This window comes from Erpetoichthys calabaricus, chromosome 7 (genome assembly GCF_900747795.2).
Source record: "Erpetoichthys calabaricus chromosome 7, fErpCal1.3, whole genome shotgun sequence".
In the NCBI taxonomy this organism is placed as follows: Eukaryota; Metazoa; Chordata; class Cladistia; order Polypteriformes; family Polypteridae; genus Erpetoichthys; species Erpetoichthys calabaricus.
In genome coordinates, this window is record NC_041400.2 from 82,050,824 (window position 1) to 82,076,146 (window position 25,323).

Here is a 25,323-nt window from a genome sequence, read left to right on the forward strand (position 1 = left end):
TTTTTCTTTTTTTGATGCAGTTTCTGGTGCCATATCTTCACATGATTTTGCTGTGTTAATATGTGAAGTAATATGGCAATGAAAATGAAGTAATTGCTAAAATTAAACTTACGTGCTTTTCAAAAGTCTTGATAAAAAAATCGTATATTTATCAAAAATATAATTTCCTTTCTAAAATCTAGCACTAGAAAATCCCATGTGCTTATTAGGATAATGAAAGTACAGGTAGTCCCCCAGGTTACGGACACCTGAACTACGACTTACGAATGAGGATGCAGCTGCGATGCATGCGCCTCAGTAACTGCCGCTCCGTCATCTTCGGCCTGGGGATGCTGCAAGCGGTGGCTGGAGGGGGGCGATTTCGCTGCTCGCACAGTGTACTGTCCCTCGGGCGGCTCCAAGCAGCAAGCGTGACCCATGGTCCATAGTCACCGGGGCCACAGCTATCGCTCATGTGCAGGATGATGGTTCGCTGCCCGTGCACTATGCTGCCGCAGCTACTGCTCCTGACTGGACGCAGGCTGGATGGAGCGGAGGGGGGCGTTTCACTGTCCGCCCAGCACATACGGCTGGTAATGCTGCAAGCGGTGACCCGGTGGTGGCTGAATGGGGCGGTGGGGGTAGCATTGTAGTGTGACTCGGATGGCTGCCTGTTGAATTGGGGTTGGGCGATTCACTACTCGCTTTTGGCAGCACCGTGTTCGTTCTACAGCATACTGTAGTGGAGACAACTGTGAAGTGGGCTGGTGATGAACCGCCCCTTGCCGCCCCCATTCATTCTCAATAACAAGCCTGCTTGTATGTTACGTACATAGCAGGAAGTTGTCTCTTGTCAGTACATCAGACGTGTTGATGACTCTGCTGTGATAAGACATACAGTGCTGTGCAGAAGAGCTCATCTTAACCTTTTGTCTTCACCCTTCAAGAATGTCTCTGAAACACAAATCTGATGCAAGTGCTGGTCATACAGTAAAGAAGAGAAAAACCATCACCATTGAAAATAAAGTAGAAATAATAAAAAGGTCAGGGAAAGGTGAAACTCCATCATTCATTGGCAGATGAATAAGCATAATGTACCTGTTCCGACTTACATACAAATTCAACTTAAGTACAAACCTACAGTCCCTATCTCGTACGTAACCCGGGGACTGCCTGTACAACGAAACAGGTTTCATTGTATATAATAGGAATTTTCCATTCTAGGGGCTCTGTCTGCTGAGATCTTTTAAGCAGGAAATTGTGGTTACTCTGTTTATAAAATTTTGCCCTGTGGTTACACTGTTTATAACTTTTTTTCCTGCTTTTTTTCCCATAGACAAATGCCATCAAAACATCAAAGTACAACATTATCACTTTTCTGCCACTGAACCTGTTTGAACAGTTCCAGAGGATTGCCAATGCATACTTCCTCTTTCTACTGATTCTGCAGGTGAGAAATCTCTCTCTTCATTATATTTTGTCTTTTTGCCACATTATTTGTATCCATTCATGTATTGCAAAGCATGCTTCATTGTTTTTTTCATAACATAATTTTGAAGGACCAACACAGGCAAACAGTTGTATGGCTTTATGTTGACATTTTAAATTACTTAAAAATAAAATTTGAAGCAAAGCCTTTGGTTGTCAAGTACTACATGCACACAAGACAACAATCTGGATCTCTTTATGACTCCTTTTATTTGCAGTCAGTCTTAAATAATTTTCAGTAGCTTAATTATTTCATTTCATCATAATGAATGAGCAGATTTCAGCTAATTGTTCAATGATTATTTTACTTAAAATTATCTGTCAATCCTTCTAGAGATACAGGTACATGAATCTAAGATAAATTCTGGGTTATAAGTGGACTCCTAACTGAACCTACCTGTCATGTAATCAATAGTAAAACTGAACATTAATGGCGTGACAATTAGTCAAAAACAATACTTTCATATATTACTATCATTTTCTGTATAAATAAAGAGATCAAGGGTGGCGCAATAGTCCTCATGTTTTTCCCCCGGATATTCTGTCTTTCTTTCATATCCTCATAATGAGCACATTAGATTATTGTCCTGTATGTGTTAGGGTAGCTCTGCCTGAATGTAAAATTTATCTAAGTTTTCCTTAATCTTGAAAAAATTGCACTTCATTTTCATTCAAATTGTATGACACACTTAGTAAAAATTAGAGTCTTAAAAAAAATACATTCAGTAAGAGACACAAATTGTAACGGCCGACCCCTTACTCAGCCGGCAGCTACACCTCCAATGGCCTGGATAATTTACTGAGGTTAAATCTAACTATCAAGCCGTACCTCTAACAAATTAAACTTTTCCCCCACAATCGACGGTGTAAATATAAGCACACAAAAGCAGATATGTAAAATTAAACTGATTGTTTGTATTAAATGAAATAAATATGCAAAATAAATAGAAAAAATATACACCACCATATATAAATACAACAAACCCTCCCTTGCCCCTGTAACATATAACAGACAACGAACAACAACAATGAATGATATACGGAATGAAAGATCGCGAATTTGAGTCCGGTTATAAAAACTGTCCTGAATACGGATGACTGAACCAGAGATAAATGAGTTGTTTGATTTTCCTGGCAATTGGAGCAACCTCACCGTGATTCCTCGGCTTGTGGTGGTTGACGTTCCGACCCCGGGGTCTCTGAAGATGAGGGATGGAAGACAGTCCGGCAAAATGAAAAACAACCTGGTGCAAAGGCGCGATGTGAAAAAACAGCAGGTAAGTTGAATCCGTGGTTGAAAAAATGGTCTCCTTTCTACTCTCCTTCTCCTTTCCTTCTCCTCTCTCTCTTCTCTCCTGATTGCTTAAATAGTCCTCTGATGGCTGCAATTGATTAATAGTGAACAGGTGCTTTCCAGGTTTGGGGTTGCGGTCTCCTTCCATCCATTCACTGACACACACATAAACAGCAAACGGGACAATGGAAACAAGACGCACTCAGTACTAACATATGACAACACTATAAACTATGTAGCCCCGCTACATCCCCCCCAACCCCAAACTTGGACAAGGGAGGGCCGAAGTACGGCTTGAGATTGGCCACATAGATAGTGTCTAGCTTAGAGTTAGTGCCGATACCCCTTTGAATCTGGAAATTGACTGGACCTATTTGAGAAATGATTTTGGCTGGACCTAACCATTTAGGCGCTAGCTTGGTGGAGAACCTTTTGCTGGCATCCGAGAGATGGTGAGCTCTAATCCAGACCAAATCACCCGGCTGAAAGTGCACTTCCTTACGCCGGGCATTGTACAACTTGGCATGTCTGGATGTCGAACTAACCAACCTCTGTTGGGTTCTCCGCCGTAATTCCTCAAGTTTGAATAAATTACTGTAACTGGTGGTTTCTGGACTAGGGTCTCTGGGAAGGAGTCGGTCAAGCGGGCCCTTCAGCTGTCTGCCCAGCGCACCCAAAGCAGGCGTCTCACCTGTGGCTTCATGCACAGCGGTGTTCAGGGCAAACCGGAACTCGGGGAGCCACTTATCCCAATCCTGATGGCGTTCACCCACATAGGAGGCGATCATGTTCTTCAGGGTCCGGTTCACTCGCTCTGTCATGTTTGCCTGGGGATGGTAAGCTGTTGTCAAGTTTTTCTTCACTCCCCAGGCTGTATAAAGTTCATCCAATACAGAGCTCATGAACTGCGGACCCTGGTCTGAAACGATGTTCTTCGGCACCCCCCAGCGGGTGAAGATTTCATTCTTCAGGGTGGAGCATATTTTGTTGGTTTTAGCATCTGTTAATGCAAACAGCTCCACCCACTTTGAAAAATAATCGATCACCACCATCAGGATGGTTTTCCTCAAGCTGGTAACAGGAAATAGCCCCATCAAGTCGACTCCCAAAGTCTTCCCCGGTCCATCAGCGTTTGTCGATTGTAAAAATCCTGCCAGTTTACCAGGTGGGTTTTTGAGCTGCCGGCAGGTTAAGCACTTCTTCACGTGGTGGCAAACGTCTTTCCAGACAGACGGCCACCACGCAACCCCCAGGATCTTCAACAAAGTTTTTGTCCTTCCAAGGTGACCACCTAAAGGACTGTCATGATAATGACTCAGAAAGTCGGGGATGAACTCTTCCGGGACCACTAGTTGGTGTTGCAGACCCCCAAGGGAGGATGGAGTGGTCCTGTACAGAACCCCCTGGAGGTCCACGAAGTGTACCCGGTCAGTACGCTGCTTCTCCAGTCCCTCCCTGATGTTCTGGCAGAATGGACTGGTGGCTTGTGCTTGAGCCAGGTCTTGAAGGCATCTTGGCAGAGGGAGGACCATCTTCTTTGCCTCTGCCAAACACACCATCCCCGGTGGCTCTGACACCCTGGATAGAGCATCAGGTACGATATTGCCACAGCCCTTCCGATAGGTCACCTTGAAAGTAAAGTTCTGGAGGCGGAGTATCCACCTGGTTAGATGGGAGGAGGTTTTCGGGTGATTAAATACCCAAGTCAGAGCGTGATGGTCTGTGTACACTTCAAATTCATCTCCCTCCAGATAGTGTCTCCATTTTTCCACAGCCCACACGACAGCCAAACACTCTTTTTCAGCCGTCGAATAATTCAGCCCAGCGCAGTGCAATGCTTGAGAGGCGTAAGCGATGACATGTTCAACCTGGTGGATTTTCTGAGTGAGCACGGCGCCAAGTCCCAGGTTGCTGGCATCCGTTTGTACCTGGAAAGTGAGCTGTGGATCTGGCTGTGCCAGAACGGGCAGCTTTTGAAGATGGCTCTTTAGTTGATCGACCGCATCCTGGCACTCCATTGTCCACTCCCACGGGACATCTTTTTCTCTTAAGTAGTTCAAGGGAGCCGCTATATCAGCCATCCTGGGGATGAACTTGTGATACCACCCCACTAACCCAAGGAAACGTTGTAAAGATTTCAAATCTGTGGGCGTGGGGTTGTCCCAGATGGCTAAGGTCTTCTCGGGGTCTACAGCGACCCCCTCCGATGAAAGAATGTGCCCGAGGAAGCGGATGTGGGGTTGAATGAAGGTACATTTCTTCGTGTTCAGCATGAGGTGCGCTTGATGAAATCGATGGAAGATGGTGTCCAAGTCCTGGAGATGTTGTTTGATAGAAGGGGAGTAAACAATGACGTCGTCGATGTAAACAAAGCAGATCTTGCCTATCAACCCCCTCAGGACTTGTTCCATGAGCCGCTGGAAGGTGGCCCCAGCATTTTTAAGCCCAAAAGGCATGACTTTGAATTGGAACAAGCCTTTGGGGGTGATGACTGCCGTCTTCCTCTTACTCCCCTCGTCCATCGGCACCTGCCAATAGCCACTGCGGAGGTCTAGTGTGCTGAAAACTGCAGCTCCATGCAGTGACTCCAGAATCTCATGAACCAAGGGCATGGGATATGCGTCCAGGCTCATCTTTCCTTTAAACCCCCTGTAGTCCACACAGAAACGATAGGTGTAATCCGTCTTCTTCACGAGGACCACAGGGGATGCCCAGGAGGAGGAAGATGGTTCGATTATTCCCTCGGCGAGCATTCGATCAAGGAGTTCTTTAATTATGCCCTTCTTTAGTGGAGAAACGCGGTATGCTCGGTGCCTTACTGGAATTTCGTCCGAGGTGTGGATCACGTGCATAACTCCACGGGCGACTCCTAATTAAGTCCACACCTCAGCCCACTTTTTCAGCACCGGCCTCACCTCTTCAGGCTGTTCCTCCACAGGGGCTGCCGCCGAGGTTCTTGCTTTGCTCCTCACTGCCGTGTAGAAACCAGTGAATTCTGAGCCCAGATCTTCTTTTGATTTATGTATGAATTCGCATACCCCTTCCCCCAGCACCGTATACCCCCTGGGACTGAGATGGATGGTCATCCTCATGGTGGTTAAAGAATCCAGCTCAAGGAGTAACGGGACGGACAGGTGCCGGTCATCCAGGACATATGTATCCATTTCCCAGGTGGTGGAGAGTGCACTGTACCTCAAGGGGACTTTGCCCAGGGCCCTGTGTTCACTCCCATCTGCCAATACAAATCAGACAGATGGGGCAGATGTTAAGTTGTCTGTTGGTCGGCTAATCTTCTTCCATATGTTAGAACGTATTAAGGTGTGATGGCTCCCTGTATCCACCACTGCATCCACCTGCCACCCCTGCAGCTTCACTGGGACGATCAGGAGGGACGTACTCACTTGCATGATGGCGAGATCGGCTTCCGACCGGCAAGGTTTGGCTCGCTGGGGTTTTAGGGGCTGGGTTTCTCGTGTACTGGCTTGTACTTTGTTCCAGTATGTTTTTGAGTTTCCCCAGTCCCGTTTCACTTGCAAGCCCACCTTCACCAGGTCTTCCACCGACCTCACAACCCCCCTGAGACCCCCAGCTAACCGCAGGTTACAGGCATTAAGGATGCGGTGGACCACCTCTTCTTCAGACATAGCCGGCCACCACTTCAAACACAAAGCCCGATATTCATAGGCGAAGTCCCGGATGGATTGCGAAGGCAGTTGCACCATGGATTGCAGCTTGTCCTCCAGTTCGGATTCGTAATCTTCCAGAAGAAAAGCCGCGAGGAAAGATCGACGAAAGGATCCCCAGTCTTTAATGTTCTTCTTGGCTGTCAGCCACCAGCTCCGCACCGGCCCCGAGAGGGATGCCCCTATCACCCCCATAAGCTCTTCTGGAGTTAAAGGGTTAACAGCCAGATACGCTTCCCCTTCTTCCACAAAGCTGAGGACATCATCGATGTTATATGGAGCCCCTAACTTGGGAAAGGAAAGGCGCACCCCAGGAACAGAGGGCCGATTGATGTATTCACCCCCCCCCCCCCCCACGAGACCCGTACGGCATAGAATGACAGGGTGACTGACGTAACTTCTGGAGACTCCTTCGGACCTCCCCCTGAAGAGTTTCTTGCCAGCACTGATCTCGCCTCTGGAGGCACAACACAATTTTCCGCCCCAGGAGTTTAACTTGATCGTGGACATATTCTTTTATTTCCTCCTGGGAGCTGCTGATGCGAGCCCGCAAAATATCTTCGCGCTCCAGCGCACTTTCAGCAACCTCCCAGACTTTCTCACCCAGCCGAGGCGAGACATCCTCCAGGCATTCCTCCTCAGGTCCATGGTGATCTTTGAGGTACAGCGACTGCAAAGAATCCACCACCTCCTGCACCGCTGAACACTCTCTGACCGTAACGTGCCTCACCCCGGCTACTCCTTCCTCAAACCGCGGCGAAGCAATGGTGTCGTCCTGCTCGGCACGCACTACAGACATGTTGATCGGGGAAATGTTTAAAGGCAGACAGCGATAGTATTTTTTAAGATTTAAGATCCCTTACCCAGCCGGCAGCTACACCTCCAAGACCTGTGGCCTGGATAATTTACTGAGGTTAAATCAAACTATCAAGCCGTACCTCTAACAAATTAAACTTTTCCCCCACAATCGACGGTGTAAATATAAGCACACAAAAGCACATATGTAAAATTAAACTGATTGTATTAAATGAAATAAATATGCAAAATAAATAGAAAAAATAAATAGAAAAAATATATATAAATATAAATATACCTCCACCACAGCAACAACGAGACACCACCATATATAAATACAACTAACCCTCCCTTGCCCCTGTAACATATAACAGACAACGAACAACAACAATGAATGACATACGGAATGAAAGATCGTGAATTTGAGTCCGGTTATAAAAACTGTCCTGAATATGGATGACTGAACTAGAGATAAATGAGTTGTTTGATTTTCCCGGCAATTGGAGCAACCGCACCGTGATTCCTCGGCATGTGGTGGATGACGTTCCGACCCCGGGGTCTCTGCAGATGAGGGATGGAAGACAGTCCGGCACAATGAAAAACAACCTGGTGCGAAGGCGCAATGTGAAAAAACAGCAGGTAAGTTGAATCTGTGGTTGAAAAAAATGGTCTCCTTTCTACTCATCTTCTCCTCTCTATCTTCTTTCCTGATTGCTTAAATAGTCCTGTGACGGCTGTAATTGATTCATAGTGAACAGGTGCTTTCCAGGTTTGGGGTTGCGGTCTCCTTCCATTATCCGTCCCCCTTTACAGGGATGGCATTCACTGACACACACATAAACAGCAAACGGGACAATGGAAACAAGACGCACTCAGTACTAATATTTGACAACTCTATGAACTATGTAGCCCCGCTACAAAATAACCCATAAAGTCAGAAGATTGGTCACTAACATTTGACAACTCTATAAACTATGTAGCCCTGCTACAAAATAACCCATAAAGTCAGAAGATTGGTCATAATAAAAGTATGCATTTGTGGTCTGAGAATCCCAATCTAATTCCCCATGCATGTTCACATTAGCAAATTGTTTCAGTTAAGTTTTATTTTTTTGTTTTCACAGCTGATCCCGGAGATCTCCTCCCTAGCCTGGTATACTACAGTTGGGCCCCTGGTGCTGGTGTTGTCAGTGACAGCAGCTAAAGATGCCATTGATGATATTGTAGGTTAACTTTATTTCTGAGTGGAGTTTCTGTTTTTCTGCAAAAATATAGTTCTTTTAACTAGATGTTTTTTTCTTGAATTAAAAAAATAACAATGAACAGTGTTGGGGGTAACTTATTAAAAGTAATGTGTGTTATGTAGTCAGTTTAATTTTTAAAGTCTCAAGCAACGTAATACAATACAGGTGCTGGTCATAAAATTAGAATATCATGACAAAGTTGATTTATTTCAGTAATTCCATTCAAAAAGTGAAACTTGTATATTAGATTCATTCATTACACACAGACTGATGTATTTCAAATGTTTATTTCTTTTAATGTTGATGATTATAACTGACAACTAATGAAAGTCCCAAATTCAGTATCTCGGAAAATTAGAATATTGTGAAAAGGTTCTATATTGAAGACACCTGGTGCCACACTCTAATCAGCTAATTAACTCAAAACACCTGCAATGGTCTCTCAGTCTAATTCTGTAGGCAACACAATCATGGGGAAAACTGCTGACTTGACAGTTGTCCAAAAGACGACCATTGACACCTTGCACAAGGAGGGCAAGACACAAAAGGTCATTGCTAAAGAGGCTGGCTGTTCACAGAGCTCTGTGTCCAAGCACATTAATAGAGAGGCGAAGGGAAGGACAAGATGTGGTAGAAAAAAGTGTACAAGCAATAGGGATAACCGCACCCTGGAGAGGATTGTGAAACAAAACCCATTCAAAAATTTGGGGGAGATTCACAAAGAGTGGACTGCAGCTGGAGTCAGTGCTTCAAGAACCACCACGCAGGGACGTATGCAAGACATGGAATTCAGCTGTCGCATTCCTTGTGTCAAGCCACTCTTGAACAAGAGACAGCGTCAGAAGCGTCTCGCCTGGGCTAAAGACAAAAAGGACTGGACTGCTGCTGAGTGGTCCAAAGTTATGTTCTCTGATGAAAGTAAATTTTGCATTTCCTTTGGAAATCAAGGTCCCAGAATCTGGAGGAAGAGAGGAGAGGCACAGAATCCACGTTGCGTGAGGTCCAGTGTAAAGTTTCCACAGTCAGTGATGGTTTGGGGTGCCATGTCATCTGCTGGTGTTGGTCCATTGTGTTTTCTGAGGTCCAAGGTCAACGCAACCGTCTACCAGGAAGTTTTAGAGCACTTCATGCTTCCTGCTGCTGACGAACTTTATGGAGATGCAGATTTCATTTTCCAACAGGACCTGGCACCTGCACAAAGTGCCAAAGCTACCAGTACCTGGTTTAAGGACCATGGAATCCCTGTTCTTGATTGGCCAGCAAACTCACCTGACCTTAACCCCATAGAAAATCTATGGGGTATTGTGAAGAGGAAGATGCAATATGCCAGACCCAGCAATTCAGAAGAGCTGAAGGCCACTATCAGATCAACATGGGCTCTCATAACACCTGAGCAGTGCCACAGACTGATCGACTCCATGCCACGCCGCATTGCTGCAGTAATCCAGGCCAAAGGAGCCCCAACTAAATATTGAGTGCTGTACATGCTCATACTTTTCATGTTCATACCTTTCAGTTGGCCAACATTTCTAAAAATCCTTTTTTTGCATTGGTCTTAATTGATATTTGTAATTTTCCGAGATACTGAATTTGGGACTTTCATTAGTTGTCAGTTATAATCATCAACATTAAAAGAAATAAACATTTGAAATACATCAGTCTGTGTGTAATGAATGAATCTAATATACAAGTTTCACTTTTTGAATGGAATTACTGAAATAAATCAACTTTGTCATGATATTCTAATTTTATGACCAGCACCTGTACTGTGTTACTGTGGCATTTTATTCAAAACACTCCAAAATAAAAACACTGTGTTATTATGTTTTTTTCACAAAGACATTGTCTGCTAAAGTCAGGCTGTTTAGTGACAGCAAGTGAAGCAGAGGTTAAGCATGTGTGTAGTATACAATGAAGTGAAAACTACTGAAAAAAAGTTTTAAGTATACATTTTATCCTGCATGTTCCGAGGGGTAAATTTAATCCACCCAGTTTAGGGACACATGGAGCCAGTGATTATCACAGCACCACTGAGGTATGCTGGTTCTTTGTAGGGCTCTGCTCCCAGCCAATCAGAAAAAAGTCTGCTGCATGCAGTACAATAACAGAAATGTGTAACTAAAGCATTGATTTAGATTTCAACAAGCTATTTGCTGTAGATATGCTGAAACAGTTTGATCTGGCAGCCTGTGTTAGTCCCTCAAATCTTTGGGGACTCATGTTGGGATGGAAAGGGAGATGTATGTTAATTACTTCAAAGCACGTGAAGAAATAAACTTATTTATAAAACACAAGAAAATTTTCAAATTTGACTAGGTTTCAGGTCAGTTTCATGAAGGTATATATTGTACATAGGCTAAAAATGAAACAACAAATGCTTGTGGTGTTCATCTTCTAGAGCAGGGGTAGGCAACGTCGGTCCTGGAGTGCCACAGTATGTGCAGGTTTTTGTTCCAACCCAGTTCCTTAACGAGAACTCAATTATTGCTGATGAAGCACATATTGCTTAAGTGACATTTTAATGCTTCATTTTAGTGGTCTCGCTTGTTAAGGTTCTCCAACCTTAATTGCTTATTTCAATCTTAAACTGCTGCATTCAGTGTTTTAATTGCTCCTTATTAGCAATAAGATGTAAGATGAGAAGTTAATTTTGAAGCGTAATTTTTCATAGAATGCAAAGACATTATCCATATACAATTCTCTAAGTGTTTTAATCCTGGAAATTTTCCAAACATTAAATACTATGTTGGTTTGAGAGGGTAGGAAAAGGTGGTTGTCATGTAGAGGCACAAAAGATAAAAGCTTCTCTGTCTTGGTTCCTACATTGGTTCCATATTATAAGGGATTGGAAGACAATTAGATTATTATTATATTATATATATATATTATATACAGAGCAGGCTTGCATATTGCATTATTGATTTGTGTCTTGTATATTTGCTGCCGAGTAATACAATTGAAAGTTAGTTAGTGCCCCCTTCTGTATTAGGTCATTGTAGAGTTGCCCTTAGGATGCATGGATGTATCAAATTCCAAATAAATGATGTTATGACTGAATCTAATTTCTTAAAAGATGATATGTTAATGTATTTGGGGATGCTTTGAAATAGAAAAAGAAATTTGGAAAGTATATTAATCTTGACAGTATTGATTCTCCCTACTAAGGTGAGATGGAGGGCAGACCATTTATTCACATCTTGTTTAATTTTTCAATACAGATGGCAAAATTTTGTTGAAAAAGACATTTATATTTACTTTTGATGTTTACCCCAAGGTATTTAAACTTATCTGCTATAATAAATGGGAAGGTTTCAGTCTAGTATTGTGTGCTAGAGAGTTCACTGGAAAAAGCATACTTTTATTGAAATTAATTTTGAATCCAGGTATCTTTTGACATTCTTCTATTGCTTTTAGGATTGCTGGCATGGAATTTTGGGTGTTTGATATATTCAGTACCATGTCATCTACATATAGTGATACTTTCTGTTCAGGTCTTTCTCTGGTAAACCCCTTTATCTCTGATACATTCCGAAAGTAAGCAGCCAATGAGATTGAAGAGCAAAGAGCAATGGTGATAGGGTATATCCTTGTTGAGTGCAATGTTCTAGTCTGAAGTAATCTAAAATAATGCTGTTAATACAAACTGAGGATTCTGTACTGATATGAAGTACTTTGATCCATGCAGATATGTTTGGGCCAAACCTAAATTTGTGTAATGTGGTGAATAGGCAGTCCCATTCAACCATTTAAAATGCTTTTTCTGTGTCTATACAGAAAAGTGCTTAGTTACAAAGTACTTCTGATACATCTGATTTGTCTGATGTAACTATAACTGAAGCCCACTGTTTTATGAAATTTCACTGTTGAAGCTGGATAACACAGCTAGTACAGTATATGTGTTCATCAGAACAACAAAAGAAAATAAAAACAAAACATATTAAAGTATTCATTTTCCAGGTTGGAATTGCTATGATTTCATAGTGATCACAATAATTTATCTGCACTTCCATTTAAATTATTACATTATATGTTGTGGTTTTGCAGCTTTCTGGAAATGTCTTGCATGCATCTTTCAAGAATGCATACTAAATTTAAAAAAAATATTGTCCTTTTCAGTGGAAAGTGTGGTAGAAATTTAACATCTTATTAAAGAAAGAAACATCCTCTAACAGGACAATTCATTAATCAGGCAGGAGAAAAGCTGTCCATTGTATCTTTTAACTACTCAGCAAAATGCCTTAGAGGGAGAAATCTTCAAAAGCAGTCTGTTACAGCATGGTCAGAATTATCAGAATGGTCAGAGAAACAAAGAATAGAGGTTCATTTTATAAACTGTTGAATTTACATACTGTGTAGATCAATGCATACATTTTACTCTGGGTGGTTCATTGGTTTACACCCAAATGATTTATATAAAATAGAAGTATATTATATTACATTCTGGTTCTTCTTATATCTTTTGAGATGAGCTACCACCCTTGAAATTTCTGTGCATGTAACAACTGTCCATTCTCATTTATAGGACATCTGCTGATTTCTTAGTCATCTTTTTGACATCCTTCGGTACATTTTGTATATTACATCAACATTTCTTCTGGTACTTTCTTTATTTGACCATCTCAGTGTTTTTCCTAAACCAATTCTTATATTTCAGTGTACATTTTGTGTTCACTTGACCTTTACCTGGTTTCCTGGTGTACCTGAACAGATTTCTGACATTTACTAACCCTTTATTCTATTTATTTAAGATGAATGCTACGTTACCCTAAAATTATTCTTCTGCAAAATATGTTTGTTAGATCAACAATAATATTGGATACAGTAGAAGACAATGAACATACAACAGAGCACTGATTATACAGCTTTGAATGTGAAGCACACAGGGACAATGCTGAAGTGGTTACACTAAGGTTTATCTGTTCTCTGTGAGAAGTTTTAAACATCATTTATCAAAAGTCTTTGCCACGCTGATGATGGGGCCAATTAAACACTTTTATGTCAGGAATTTAAAAGGATTAGGCTGGAAAAAAGTGAACTTCATAGAAATAAACAGGATGAGGTTTCTGGCATCTAAGAGACTAACACCATAAAGTGATAAAGCTGCGGAGAATGGATTGTGATCTGTAAAATCAACAAAAAAATCAATAAAAAATTCAGACTACTGAAATCTGACATATGCAGAAAATAAACAAGTTAAACTATATAATAAAGTCTAGAGAGTCTGACAGGATTAAACTACACTGAGGTAATCTAAAGGTACTACATATAAAATTTAGATGTTCCTGGATAAGATTATTTCATAGTAAGATCAAAAAAACTACAGACTGTTCAATCAGTTAGGATCACACTGCAGCAAGTGAAAGCAGCAATAGACTTGTCTGTAATCCAACTTTAATAAGTTAAAGATGCATTAAGCGAGAAGTGAAATGTGATGTAGACTGCAAATAAAGTATCAGATTCTGAAACCACAAGACCCTAACAACAGTGGGATTTTACAACTTTACTTTTTAAAAATGTAAAGCCAAAAAATGCTAAGTCTAGCAATGACCTGATACAATTACATTTTAACGGCTGTATGACTACTGAGTGGATCAAAATCTTAAGAACTTCAGATACTTTAGAATGATTAACATCACATTTATTTTTTATGTTGAATTATGTTAATTTCACTTTTTTGTTTGCTGTCTTGCTTCAAGTCACTGTACCCTATTTAATGCCATTTTTATTTTCATTCCAGAATCGAAGTAAAACTGATAAACAAGTCAATAACCGAAAGGTGAAGGTCCTTGTTAATGGCAAGTAAGTACTTTACATTTACATGTGAATCACATCTTTGGAATGTATAGATCCATACATATATGAGGTGAGACACAAAAATAACCAGACTGGGCTTGGGGCTTTCCTGAAAAACCATCTGAAAGTCAGCTGGACGTGAATCATATAACTATATCCCCTCCTACACGCCTCTTCAAACTGCTGACCAACTAGGAATATCCTGTGAATAGCTTAGTCAGTATTTGCACAACAATCGCTACACGAGTTGCCGTGACAATGTCGGGTGAAAAAAGCAAACAGCGAGGCAAGACAAAACAACGCTCCTGCGCACAATGCTTTTTCTGTAAATCAGTTTTTGACTGACAAAAACATTCCTGTCATCGATTATCCTCTCTACTCACCCAGTTTAGCTCCCTGTGATTTTTACTTCTTCCCGAAAATCAAAAGTGACCCAAAGGGAACACATTTTTCTTCAATGGATAGTGAAGACAGGAACAGCAAGCCTGTTGAAGAGTCTCAAGCAAGAAGACTTACAGCACTGTTTCAATCAATGGAAGATACGTATGGAGCGGTGTAGAGATTGGGAGGGAGAGTATATAGAAGGTGAAAATGTTTAGAATGCTGTAATTCATCAATAAATATTTATATTTTTACCATTCCGGTTATTTTTGTGTCTCACCTCAGATATATCTATTGTGAGGTGTGAGTCCCTTTCTTGCATGCCAAAACACGAGGTTGAGTCTCAGTACTTTAGCAAAACCAGCTTTATTCAACTTGAAACAGGAACAGCATTTATTTTTTGTAGTGGGATATACCACTCTCCTATGCAGAGACACAGGAAGTAGGAAGGGTCGTGACCAGGTTAATGGCCACATAATACTGTTCCCTGCATTTTACAGAATTACTTGCATCGTCCATCGACAGCAGGCATTTATAGTGCAACTGCGATCTTTCATAATTTGTTTACATGGCGAGCTGCTACAGCACTGGGAACCTGTGGTTGCCCCAGTGAGCGATATGCTGTCTTCCACAGATGCACCGATCGTGCTTTGGGACGCTCTTTGGCATGTCATTCCATTGGGGGGAGCCCCAAAAGAGTTTAAAAACCTTACATCTCCCCCTGCAGCTTTGTCCACACCGGTGTGGGCAAAGCGACCGTCCAAGCTGGGCACAGCCAGACAAGAGAGAACGTCCGCATTGGTGTGTGCAGCCCGGAGATGGTGGCGAACATCAAAAGCAAACACCTGTAAACTGATAGACCACCGAGTGAGCCGGGTGTTCGTATCCTTCTGCTTGTACAGCCATTGTAGCTGGGCATGGTTAGTCACCAGGGTTAACCGTTGCCCCTAGAGGTAGTAATGGAAGGCCTGCACCGCCCAATTAGTTGCCAAGCACTCTTTTTCAATAGTGGAATAATTAAGCTCCCTGGGTAGCAGCATTCTGCTGAAAAACGTGATGGGGTGCACTTCACCCTCAAAACATTATGTGAGCACTGCTTCCACACCAAACTTGTTAGCATCTGTTTGCAGAATAAATTCCTTTGAAAAGTTAGGTTTGCGCAGAATTGGGAATGATGATAATGCGGCTTTTAGGTCCGCAAAAGCTCTCTCACAGGCGTTGGTCCAGACAACACTATGATTCCTTTTGCCCTTTGTTAAGTCAGTAAGGGGGGCTGTCCGATGTGCAAAATTGAGAATGAACTGCCTGTAATACCCCACTAGCCTGAGGAAGGCATGAACCTGCCTCTGTGTTTCAGGACGGGGATATGCAAGCACCTTCCCCACCTTGTCCATTTGAGGCTTGAGCAAACCCTTCCCCGTGGAATATCCTAGGTAGTGGGTTTCTGACATACCCAGGTTGCACTTCTTAGGGTTGGCCGTCAACCCCGCCAACCATAAACTGTCAAGCACTGCCTGAAGACAGATGAGATGAAATTCCCAATCATTACTGAAAATGACCACATCGTCAAGATAGGCATCCTTCATCTTCAACACCATCCAACCTCGGCTCCTTAGGGACAAGCTGACAGAGATGGGAGTAGATTCATACCTGGTGGCATGGATCATGGACTGTCTTACAGACAGACCTCAGTATGTGCATCTCGCGAACTGCAGGTCTGACATTGTGGTCAGCAACACAGGAGCGCCGCAGGGGACTGTACTTTCTCAGGTCCTGTTCAGCCTATATACATCGGACTTCCAATACAACTCGGAGTCCTGCTACGTGCAAAAGTTCGCTGATGACACTGCTATCATGGGCTGCATCAGGAATGGGCAGGAAGAGGAGTATAGGAACTTAATCAAGGACTTTGTTAAATGGTGCGACTCAAACCACCTACAACTGAACACCAGCAAAACCAAGGAGCTGGTGGTGGATTTTAGGAGGACCAGGCCCCTCATAGACCCCGTGATCATCAAAGGTAACTGTGTGCAGAGGGTGCAAACCTATAAATACCTGGGAGTGCAGCTGGATGATAAATTGGACTGGACTGCCAATACTGATGCTCTGTGCAAGAAAGGACAGAGCCGACTATACTTCCTTAGAAGGCTGGCGTCCTTCAACATCTGCAATAAGATGCTGCAGATGTTCTATCAGACGGTTATGGTGAGTGCCCTCTTCTACACAATGGTGTGCTGGGGAGGCAGCATAAAGAAGAGGGACGCCTCAAGCCTGGACAAACTGGTGAGGAAGGCAGGCTGTATTGTAGGCACGGAGCTGGACAGTTTGACATCCGTGGCAGAGCGACGGGCACTGAGCAGGCTCCTGTCAATAATGGAGAATCCACTGCATCCACTAAACAGTGTCATCTCCAGACAGAGGAACAGCTTCAGCGACAGACTGCTGTCATTGTCCTGCTCCACTGACAGACTGAGGAGATTGTTCCTCCCCCACACTATGCGACTCTTCAATTCCACCCGGGGGGTAAACGTTAAAATTATACAAAGTTATTGTCTGTCTGTATACCTGCATTGTTATCAGCATTGTTATCACTCTTTAATTTAATATTGTTCTTTATCAGTATGCTGCTGCTGGAGTATGTGAATTTCCCCTTGGGATTAATAAAGTATCTATCTATCTATCTATCTATCTATCTATCTATCTATCTATCTATCTATCTATCTATCTATCTATCTATCTATCTATCTATCTATCTATCTATCTATCTATCTATCTATCTATCTATCTATCTATCTATCTATCTATCTATCTATCTATCTATCTATCTATCTATCTATCTATCTACATACGCGGAAAGGGGACGCATGATCTGGTCCATCAATCGTTGAAAAGTCAGCAGCGTGTCATGGAGACCAAAAGGGAGTGCAATAAACTCAAACAACCCATCCGGAGTGGTGAATGCAGTCTTTTCACAACTCCAAGGAAACCTGCCAATAACTCTTTGTGAGATCAAGGATAGAGATATATGAAGCTGCTCAAGATTTTTCTAACAGCTTGTTCAAATGCAACATCAGGTATGCATCAAACTTAGAAATCTTATTCAAATGCCTAAAATCAATACAGAACTAAACTGAGCCATCAGACTCTGAGACAAGTACTGTACGATTGGGCTTCGCCATTCACTTTTGCTCAGCTGAATTAATGCCTAATTGGAGCATCTGTTGAACTTTCTCGTGTATCACCTTCCTTGTTGCCTCTGGTAGGTGATATGGGGGCACCCGTATAGTAACACCAGGTGGAGTGACAATTGTGTTCTACAATCATCGTCTGGCCAGGCATTGCTGAGAAGACATCCGATTCCAATTCCACCTTCTGGGTGTCAGTTAAATCATCCCCAATAGCGACCTCCGTCTGGGGGACCACTGCGTCCGTGACTAGGACTTTGTGATGGTTGTGCCACTCCTTTAAAATATTAATATGCAAAATTTGTACAGGTGTCTGCTGCCCGGGAATTCTGACTTTACAATTCATTGGGGACATATGCTGTTCTATAACTGCCGGCTCTTGCCATTAGGCCTGAAATTTATGTGGATTGGATGGGATCAACACCAGCACGCGGATCCCCCTTCTTAAACTCGTGGAGTTTCCTCATCTTGTCATAATTACGTTTTTGTGCCTCCTGATCATGCTGCTAATGTTCCACCGCAATAGAGGTCAATCTGGCAACCTGCTCTTGCAACGAAATGAGTAAGTTTACAAACCCCTCCCCAGGGGGTGTTTCGCGAGTCCCCATCCATTCATCCCAAAAAATGTCCAACATCCCGCATGATCGCCGGCCAAATAACAGTTTGAAAGGGCTCATCCCAATGGATGCATGTGGGGCCTCCCAAACAGTAAACAGGAAGAAAAGTAGCACAGTATCCCAGGAAGTTTGATCAGCATGAGCTACCCACCAAATCATATGTTTTAGGGTTTTATTAATTCGTTCAGTCAGGCCATTCATCTGCGGATGATAAACCGTGGAGTGTGACTAGTTAATTCCGAAACTTTCGCATAGCTGCTTCATGATGCGAGACATAAAGGGTGTGCCCTGATCAGTGAGAATCTTGTGAGGGATACCAATATGTGTGAACATACCCAAGAGTACTTTTGCAATAGTTCAGGCGTCCGCCCGTCGTCCTACTGTCACAGCACTTCTACTTCTGGGTATCTTGTAGCGTACTCAGCTAACATGAGCATATACTGAAATCCATTTTTACTCTTTGGAAGTGGGCCAACAATATCTAACCACACCTTCTCAAAAGGGATGTCTAAAATAGGCATCGGTACTAGGGGTCACCCTGGCGGGTCTGTGAGCGGAAATTATTTGACAGTCGGGAGAAGCCTTACAAAATCGTTCCACATCCCAGCTGAAATTCACCCAATAAAAGTGTTTCGAAATGTGTTCCCTCTTCTTTTCTGCACCAAAGTGACCTCCCAAAACGTGACAATTTTTAAAACCTTCTTCCTATTCTCATTTGGTACTACCAACTACTCGATACATCCATCACCCATGCAATCAGACATCACCCGATACAAAAAACCATCCTTAAGTAAAAAATGCAGCGGTTTAAAATTCTGCTCCTCTCTCCGGATAGGGAATCGTCATTCCACTGCACTCTTTTAAAAGAGGCCGGCGTCTCTCTAAATTGAAACCGTATAATGGAGAGAGGGTCTGAGTCGACCTCAAGGGGTGTGGTTTCCTCCCGCTCTGCCGCAGCGCGTGTGGATGAAGTGTCCGCACGCGACGGCCCGGGAGTTGCCACGTTACTCAGGCCGGCCGCTTTGTCTCTCTCTGCCGGCTGTTTACACGGCGTGGAGGCAGCTTGAGACGGCTCATCTCCATCCACAACTAGGCCCAAGTGAACCCCAGGAGTGGTATGTGTCTCACCGCTTTTAACACTAGAATTACCAGAGCCTACGAAAAAACTCGTATATCCGGCCCACCTTAAATCGCCGGTAAGGTCTTCTTCCATTGGCTCGGTCGCGGAAGTGACGTCATGAGAGCCAGGTGAGATCTCCCGGGAATGGTCTACAGGCAAGGGAAAAAAAGAATCAGTGCAGTCTGCCACATCCCGGCATGCCTCAGAACTGCCTTCCCTTGAGCCCTTTAGCTGCCTCCCATGCGCACGTGTGTGACAATATATATATATATATTGTAAGATGCATGGTAAGATACAAAGTACTACCATGCTGATATTAGCAATCAACAATTCTTTAAAAGAAAAAAACAACAATCCTTTGAAAGAAGTCATTTTTTGAAAACTCTAAACTCAAGTAAAACACTATTAAAAAACAGAATATTACTGCAATGTTTACATAAAAGACAAATATCTCAAATGTCATTTCTACATTCTTCACACTGTGGACCAATTCATAGACCATCACATGTACAAGTAAATATGCAACTCAGAAATTATAAATTGTTCATTTCAAATTAGCTTAGCTTTTGAAAGCCTAATAAAAATAAATCTTCGCATTGTTTAATATTTTGAAAAAATTCTATGATATTGCAGGACATGTAATTGTTAAGTTCCTTGTTTAATAAATTTTATGAATTGAATAAAAACAAAAAGCAAGAAAGAGTTAAGCGATAAATTAAAAGGAATTAACAGCAGAGCAAACAGTTCTGCATCTTTTAAGTCAGCTATATAGCAAATAATTTTTGCAGTACAATAGAATGATAGCATTTTGCAGAACAGTACACATCAAATAGTTAATTACTGTATTATGTTGTTAATATAATAGTTGAATGTGTGTAATAATACAGTATAACATATAATTATAAGATTACCAATTCTGAGTGTCATGCTGGATTGATCTTACTGGGATTGGTGTGGGTGCCTTTCTCAGAAGGAAGGCCTGCACAGAAAGAAAGAGACTATATTTCCCAGGGACATGTTTTTCCCAGTACACAAAGTGGCAGCATCTCACTGGTGGAACACCCATATGGATATTCACATACCCACAGGCTGGGAATTGCAGTCCCATGGGACAATCCTGTCAAGGCTTCTTGGGTGCTGCCAGGGGGAGCTGCAGGAGATCATTGAACTCTCTTTGAAGGGCTTCAGCCTGACCTAGATGTGCTTTCACTGTGCAATGCTGTGGCACCAAAAGTATTATCAGGTACGGCATAAAAGAAGCATAAATGGTCAAAGTCGGGAGGAGGTGGATAAGACTATGTGAGAGATGTGGAAAGAAAATGAAAATTATTACTTTGATGTACAGCCTGAAAATTAAGATACTCAAACCCTGTGATAGTACAGTAATCCCTCCTCTATCGCAGGGGTTGCGTTCCAGACCCCCCCGCGAAAGGTGAAAAATCCGCGAAGTAGAAACCATATGGTTTATATGGTTATTTTTATATTGTCATGCTTGGGTCACAGATTTGCACAGAAACACAGGAGGTTGTAGAGAGACAGGAACTTTATGCAAACACTGCAAACAAACATTTGTCTCTTTTTTAAAAGTTTAAACTGTGCTCCATAACAAGACAGAGATGACAGTTCCGTCTCACAATTAAAAGAATGCAAACATATCTTCCTCTTCAAAGGAGTGCACATCAGGAGCAGATAATGTCAGAGAGATAGAGAGAAAAAAGCAAACAATCAGAAATCAATAGGGCTGTTTGGCTTTTAAGTATGTGAAGCACCGCCGGACAACGCAGCTGCTAGGAAGGGAGCAATGTAAAGGTAGCCTTTCAGCATTTTTTTAGAGGAGCGTCCGTATCGTCTAGTGGTGTGAACAGCCCCCCCCCCTGCTCACACCCCCTCCGTCAGGAGCACAGAATGTCAGAGAGAGTGAGAGAGAGAGAGACAGAGAAAAACAAACAATTAAAAATCAATACGTGCCATTCGAGCTTTTAAGTATGCGAAGCACCATGCTGGAAGCATATTGCTTGACTAAACAGCCACATTTAAGCCCAGCAAGGAAGAGAGCAATGTGAAGGTAATCTTTCAGTGTTTTTTGAGAAGTGGCCATATCTTCTAGGGGTGCGAACAGCCCCTGTGTTCACAATATATTTGAGGAGTTTTATTTAATACATAATACGCGCTCTGATTGGGTAGCTTCTCAGCCATCTGTCAATAGCGTCCCTTGTATGAAATCAACTGGGCAAACCAACTGAGGAAGCATGTACCAGAAATTAAAAGACCCATTGTCCGCAGAAATCCGCGAACCAGCAAAAAATCTGCGATATACTGTATATTTAAATATGCTTGCATATAAAATCCGCGATAGAGTGAAGCCGCGAAAGTCAAAGCGCGATATAGTGAGGGATTACTGTATTCTGTCAAATAAACACTTTATACTTGAACCCAGAACTGTGTTGTGTAGTTGTGTCTCAAGGTTTGGGGCTCTACTACTCCTCCCAGTGGTCACATAATATTTGGTGCTTTGTTGTCATACAGCATGTGTACTGTGCATTTATGCCATTCACGTTATGTGGATTATACTGAGAGCCGAGTGCTACATGTTGCTTCTGCATGAAAGTTGATTGATACACAATACTAAAAATTTTACTTTTGGTTGCTACTAAGTGGTTGTGTAGTAGTTTGATCTGTCAATTTCAGTATTCTGAAACTTTGATCCTCATCAAGATAAGCAAAGTAGAAGAGAAGTACTTTTATATTAAAAGACACCATTCTATTAACCTTGATCAGTTATTGTTTTTGTTGTCTGTGTGTGACCTGCTACATCTCACCAAACCGTGTAGGATGTGTTAAAGTCAAAACAGAGGCCAACACCATAGTCATATTTTGACCCAAGAGGTTCCCAGGAAAGGTTGGATCTGGCATTGGATTTTATTAATAAAACTTTAGGAAGCTGCCATTCACTGTGGCTCAATGCAGCCCCAATACTCTGTCCAGCTGCTAACGTATCCTGCCAGACTTACTAGTGGTGTTTATATTGTGACTGCTGCCCCTGGGGGATGTGCCGGCCCTTCAGAAACCCCCTCTTAAACATTTTTTCAACGGAAAAGAAACACACTGTTTCAGTACCTCTTTGCGGGATCAGCTGCCGGCTTGCTGTGCAACTTGCTCCTTGCACGGGGCTACAAACATTTAAAAGATCGAGCCATGGCCATCTCGAGGTCTCTCACTCTCCTGTCTCTTTTCCCCTAGACTTCCTCTGCTTTTCCATAGCCTGCTAAATCCCCGTGACAAAGAACACTTTGTGTTCTTTTGAGCAGGAGTTGGGGCCAGTGTGTCACTTTTAACAGCTATTCCCTTGGAGACTGGTTCACCACTGTAAGAGACTTGTGTTTGTAACTGGCAGAACAGCAATAAAGTTTCTACTCCTTGAACTCTCCTGTGCAACTTTATGACCCAAGCTTGACAATATGTATTGTATTAGATACTGTTTCCCAGACAGTCCTGGTATACCACTATGTCTTTAAACCATTAAATTAAATAAAGGCAAAATCTGTCTATAATTAAAACTTTTCTCATTCAATAAGACTAATGTCAGTATTATTCTCTCTTGATTAGCTAGACTGCCCTGTACTGTACTTCTATATTTTTCTTAGTTTTACTTTGATTGTAGGGCAACAAAATGTTGTATATACTCAACCTGATTATATTATTTGTTTAACTTAATCTTCCCATTATAACTAGGTTTTCTCCCTGCCTTCTGATATTGTAAGAAATAAAAAAAAATACAACACACATGGAAAATTTGCAAATATTGTTCAAATACCAAATACTTAATGGTAGCCGTCCATTAAGTTTTTTCTGAATGCAGGGGGTGGTAACAGCCTAACTTGATACACCTGCAAAAAAAAAAAAAAAAAAAACTGCTCATACCCTGTAGTGCTCACAGTAAAATAATGTCCAACAATCGTTAGTCATCTAGCTGCCAATCTCATGCTGTCCCAATTGACAATACAAACAACACTTTCCAAACAATTGGACATTAAGTGTGAAAATTACTCAGCAGTCTACCATTGTAAATATAAAAGATTTTTGTATGTAATTAAAAAAACAAAGATTCAGTAAAAACAGAAAGCTTAAAGCTTAGTAGCTGATTATGCCCAATACTGTGTATATTTTTCTAAACTATACACTGTAATAGCTCTTGGTTACTGTGTTATAGCAACAATACAAGAATGCCTTAAAATGAAAACAGGCTTTCTTAGCAATAGGAAAAAATCAAATACAAAAGGCAAACAAGTCATATAGTACACAGTTCTGGTAAAAAACAATATAGAGGCCAAATTCCAAAATCCTGGAAAATTTAAAGACTAAATCAGGAAGCAAAGCAAAATGTAAAGAAATCATCATGCCGAACAGCATCCCAAAATGCGATCACCGTATCTATGGAAGATAGCCTGTCAGTTGCTGGGGCAACTGCGGGCTCCCAACGCTGTGGCAACTCACTGCGAAAAAAAATCTGAAAAGATCAAAGTCACGCTATGAGTACTTGCCGTCGATGGGTGATGCAAGGAACATTATAACTGCAGGGAACAGTATTAATTGGCCATTAACCTGGCCATGTCTCTGCCTGATTGCTATGTCTGTGTATAGGAGAGTGGTAGATCCTGCTAGAATAAATATTCCTGTTTCAAGCTAAATAAAATTGGTTTTGCTAAAGTACTGAGACCAGCCTCGTTTTTTGGGATGCAGGACAGGGACTCAGACGTCAAAATATATGTATGTGGGTCACTTTTTTAGTTATTAATACACTTTAAAATGATTATGTTAATAATACAGTTACCTTATATTTTGCTATAGTCTGAATTAACTCCAGTTTTTTGCTCCATTATTTTAACTGATCATAATAAAAAAGATGAAGTTCCACACACTAGGCAATGACATTCCATTTGGCAATATTTGATAACAGGCATGTTGTTAGTAATACTAGGGTGTTGTACCGTGTTAGCCGTTATGAATGTAGTGAGAAGTCAAGCAAAATGAACCTTTATTGGCTAACTAAAAAGATTACAATATGCAAGCTTTCGAGGCAAATCAGGCCCCTTCTTCAGGAAAGATGTAATCAATGTTGTTAAAACTGTTATTTGGGGTCATTATGATTACTACTGCAAGACACAGTAAGACAACAGTGAATACTTGATAATGGAGTGTCTGTTACTGTATGTGCTCAGTATAAGTACTTAATTGGTTAGGCAATATTTCTGCTGATAAGGACATTTTGAATCTCTGATCCATGTTTGAGAACACAACATTGCAGTACTTCTGTGTTGATCTTCAATAATCACATAAGACTTTTTGTAAACTAAACTGTAGGTTACAAGAGCTGTCAACAAGATGGGCTAACCCATTTACAGTGTTGTGTATTAACAAAGAAGAATTACTTTGTTACTGTAATATTTAAAATTAATTTTAATTATATATTATTATTTAAATTTATTTTTAATTTTAATTATTTAATTAGGGCAGCGCGGTGGCGCAGTGGTAGCGCTGCTGTCTCGCAGTAAGGAGACCCGGGTTCGCTTCCCGGGTCCTCCCTGCGTGGAGTTTGCATGTTCTCCCCGTGTCTGCGTGGGTTTCCTCCGGGCGCTCCGGTTTCCTCCCACAGTCCAAAGACATGCAGGTTAGGTGGATTGGTGATTCTAAATTGGCCCTAGTTTGTGCTTGGTGTGTGGGTGTGCGTGCGTGTGTGTGTGTGT

General features: G+C 42.0%; 1 protein-coding gene across 1 annotated transcript in view; it reads left to right on the plus strand.

Annotated features, from left to right (window-relative positions):
- LOC114654210 (phospholipid-transporting ATPase ID-like) overlaps positions 1–25,323 on the plus strand; it is a 197,297-nt gene that overhangs the window by 53,579 nt on the left and 118,395 nt on the right. The window contains 3 exon segments of the mRNA XM_051930080.1: positions 1,316–1,429; positions 8,364–8,462; positions 14,221–14,282. Coding sequence (XP_051786040.1) covers positions 1,316–1,429; positions 8,364–8,462; positions 14,221–14,282 — 275 coding nt within the window.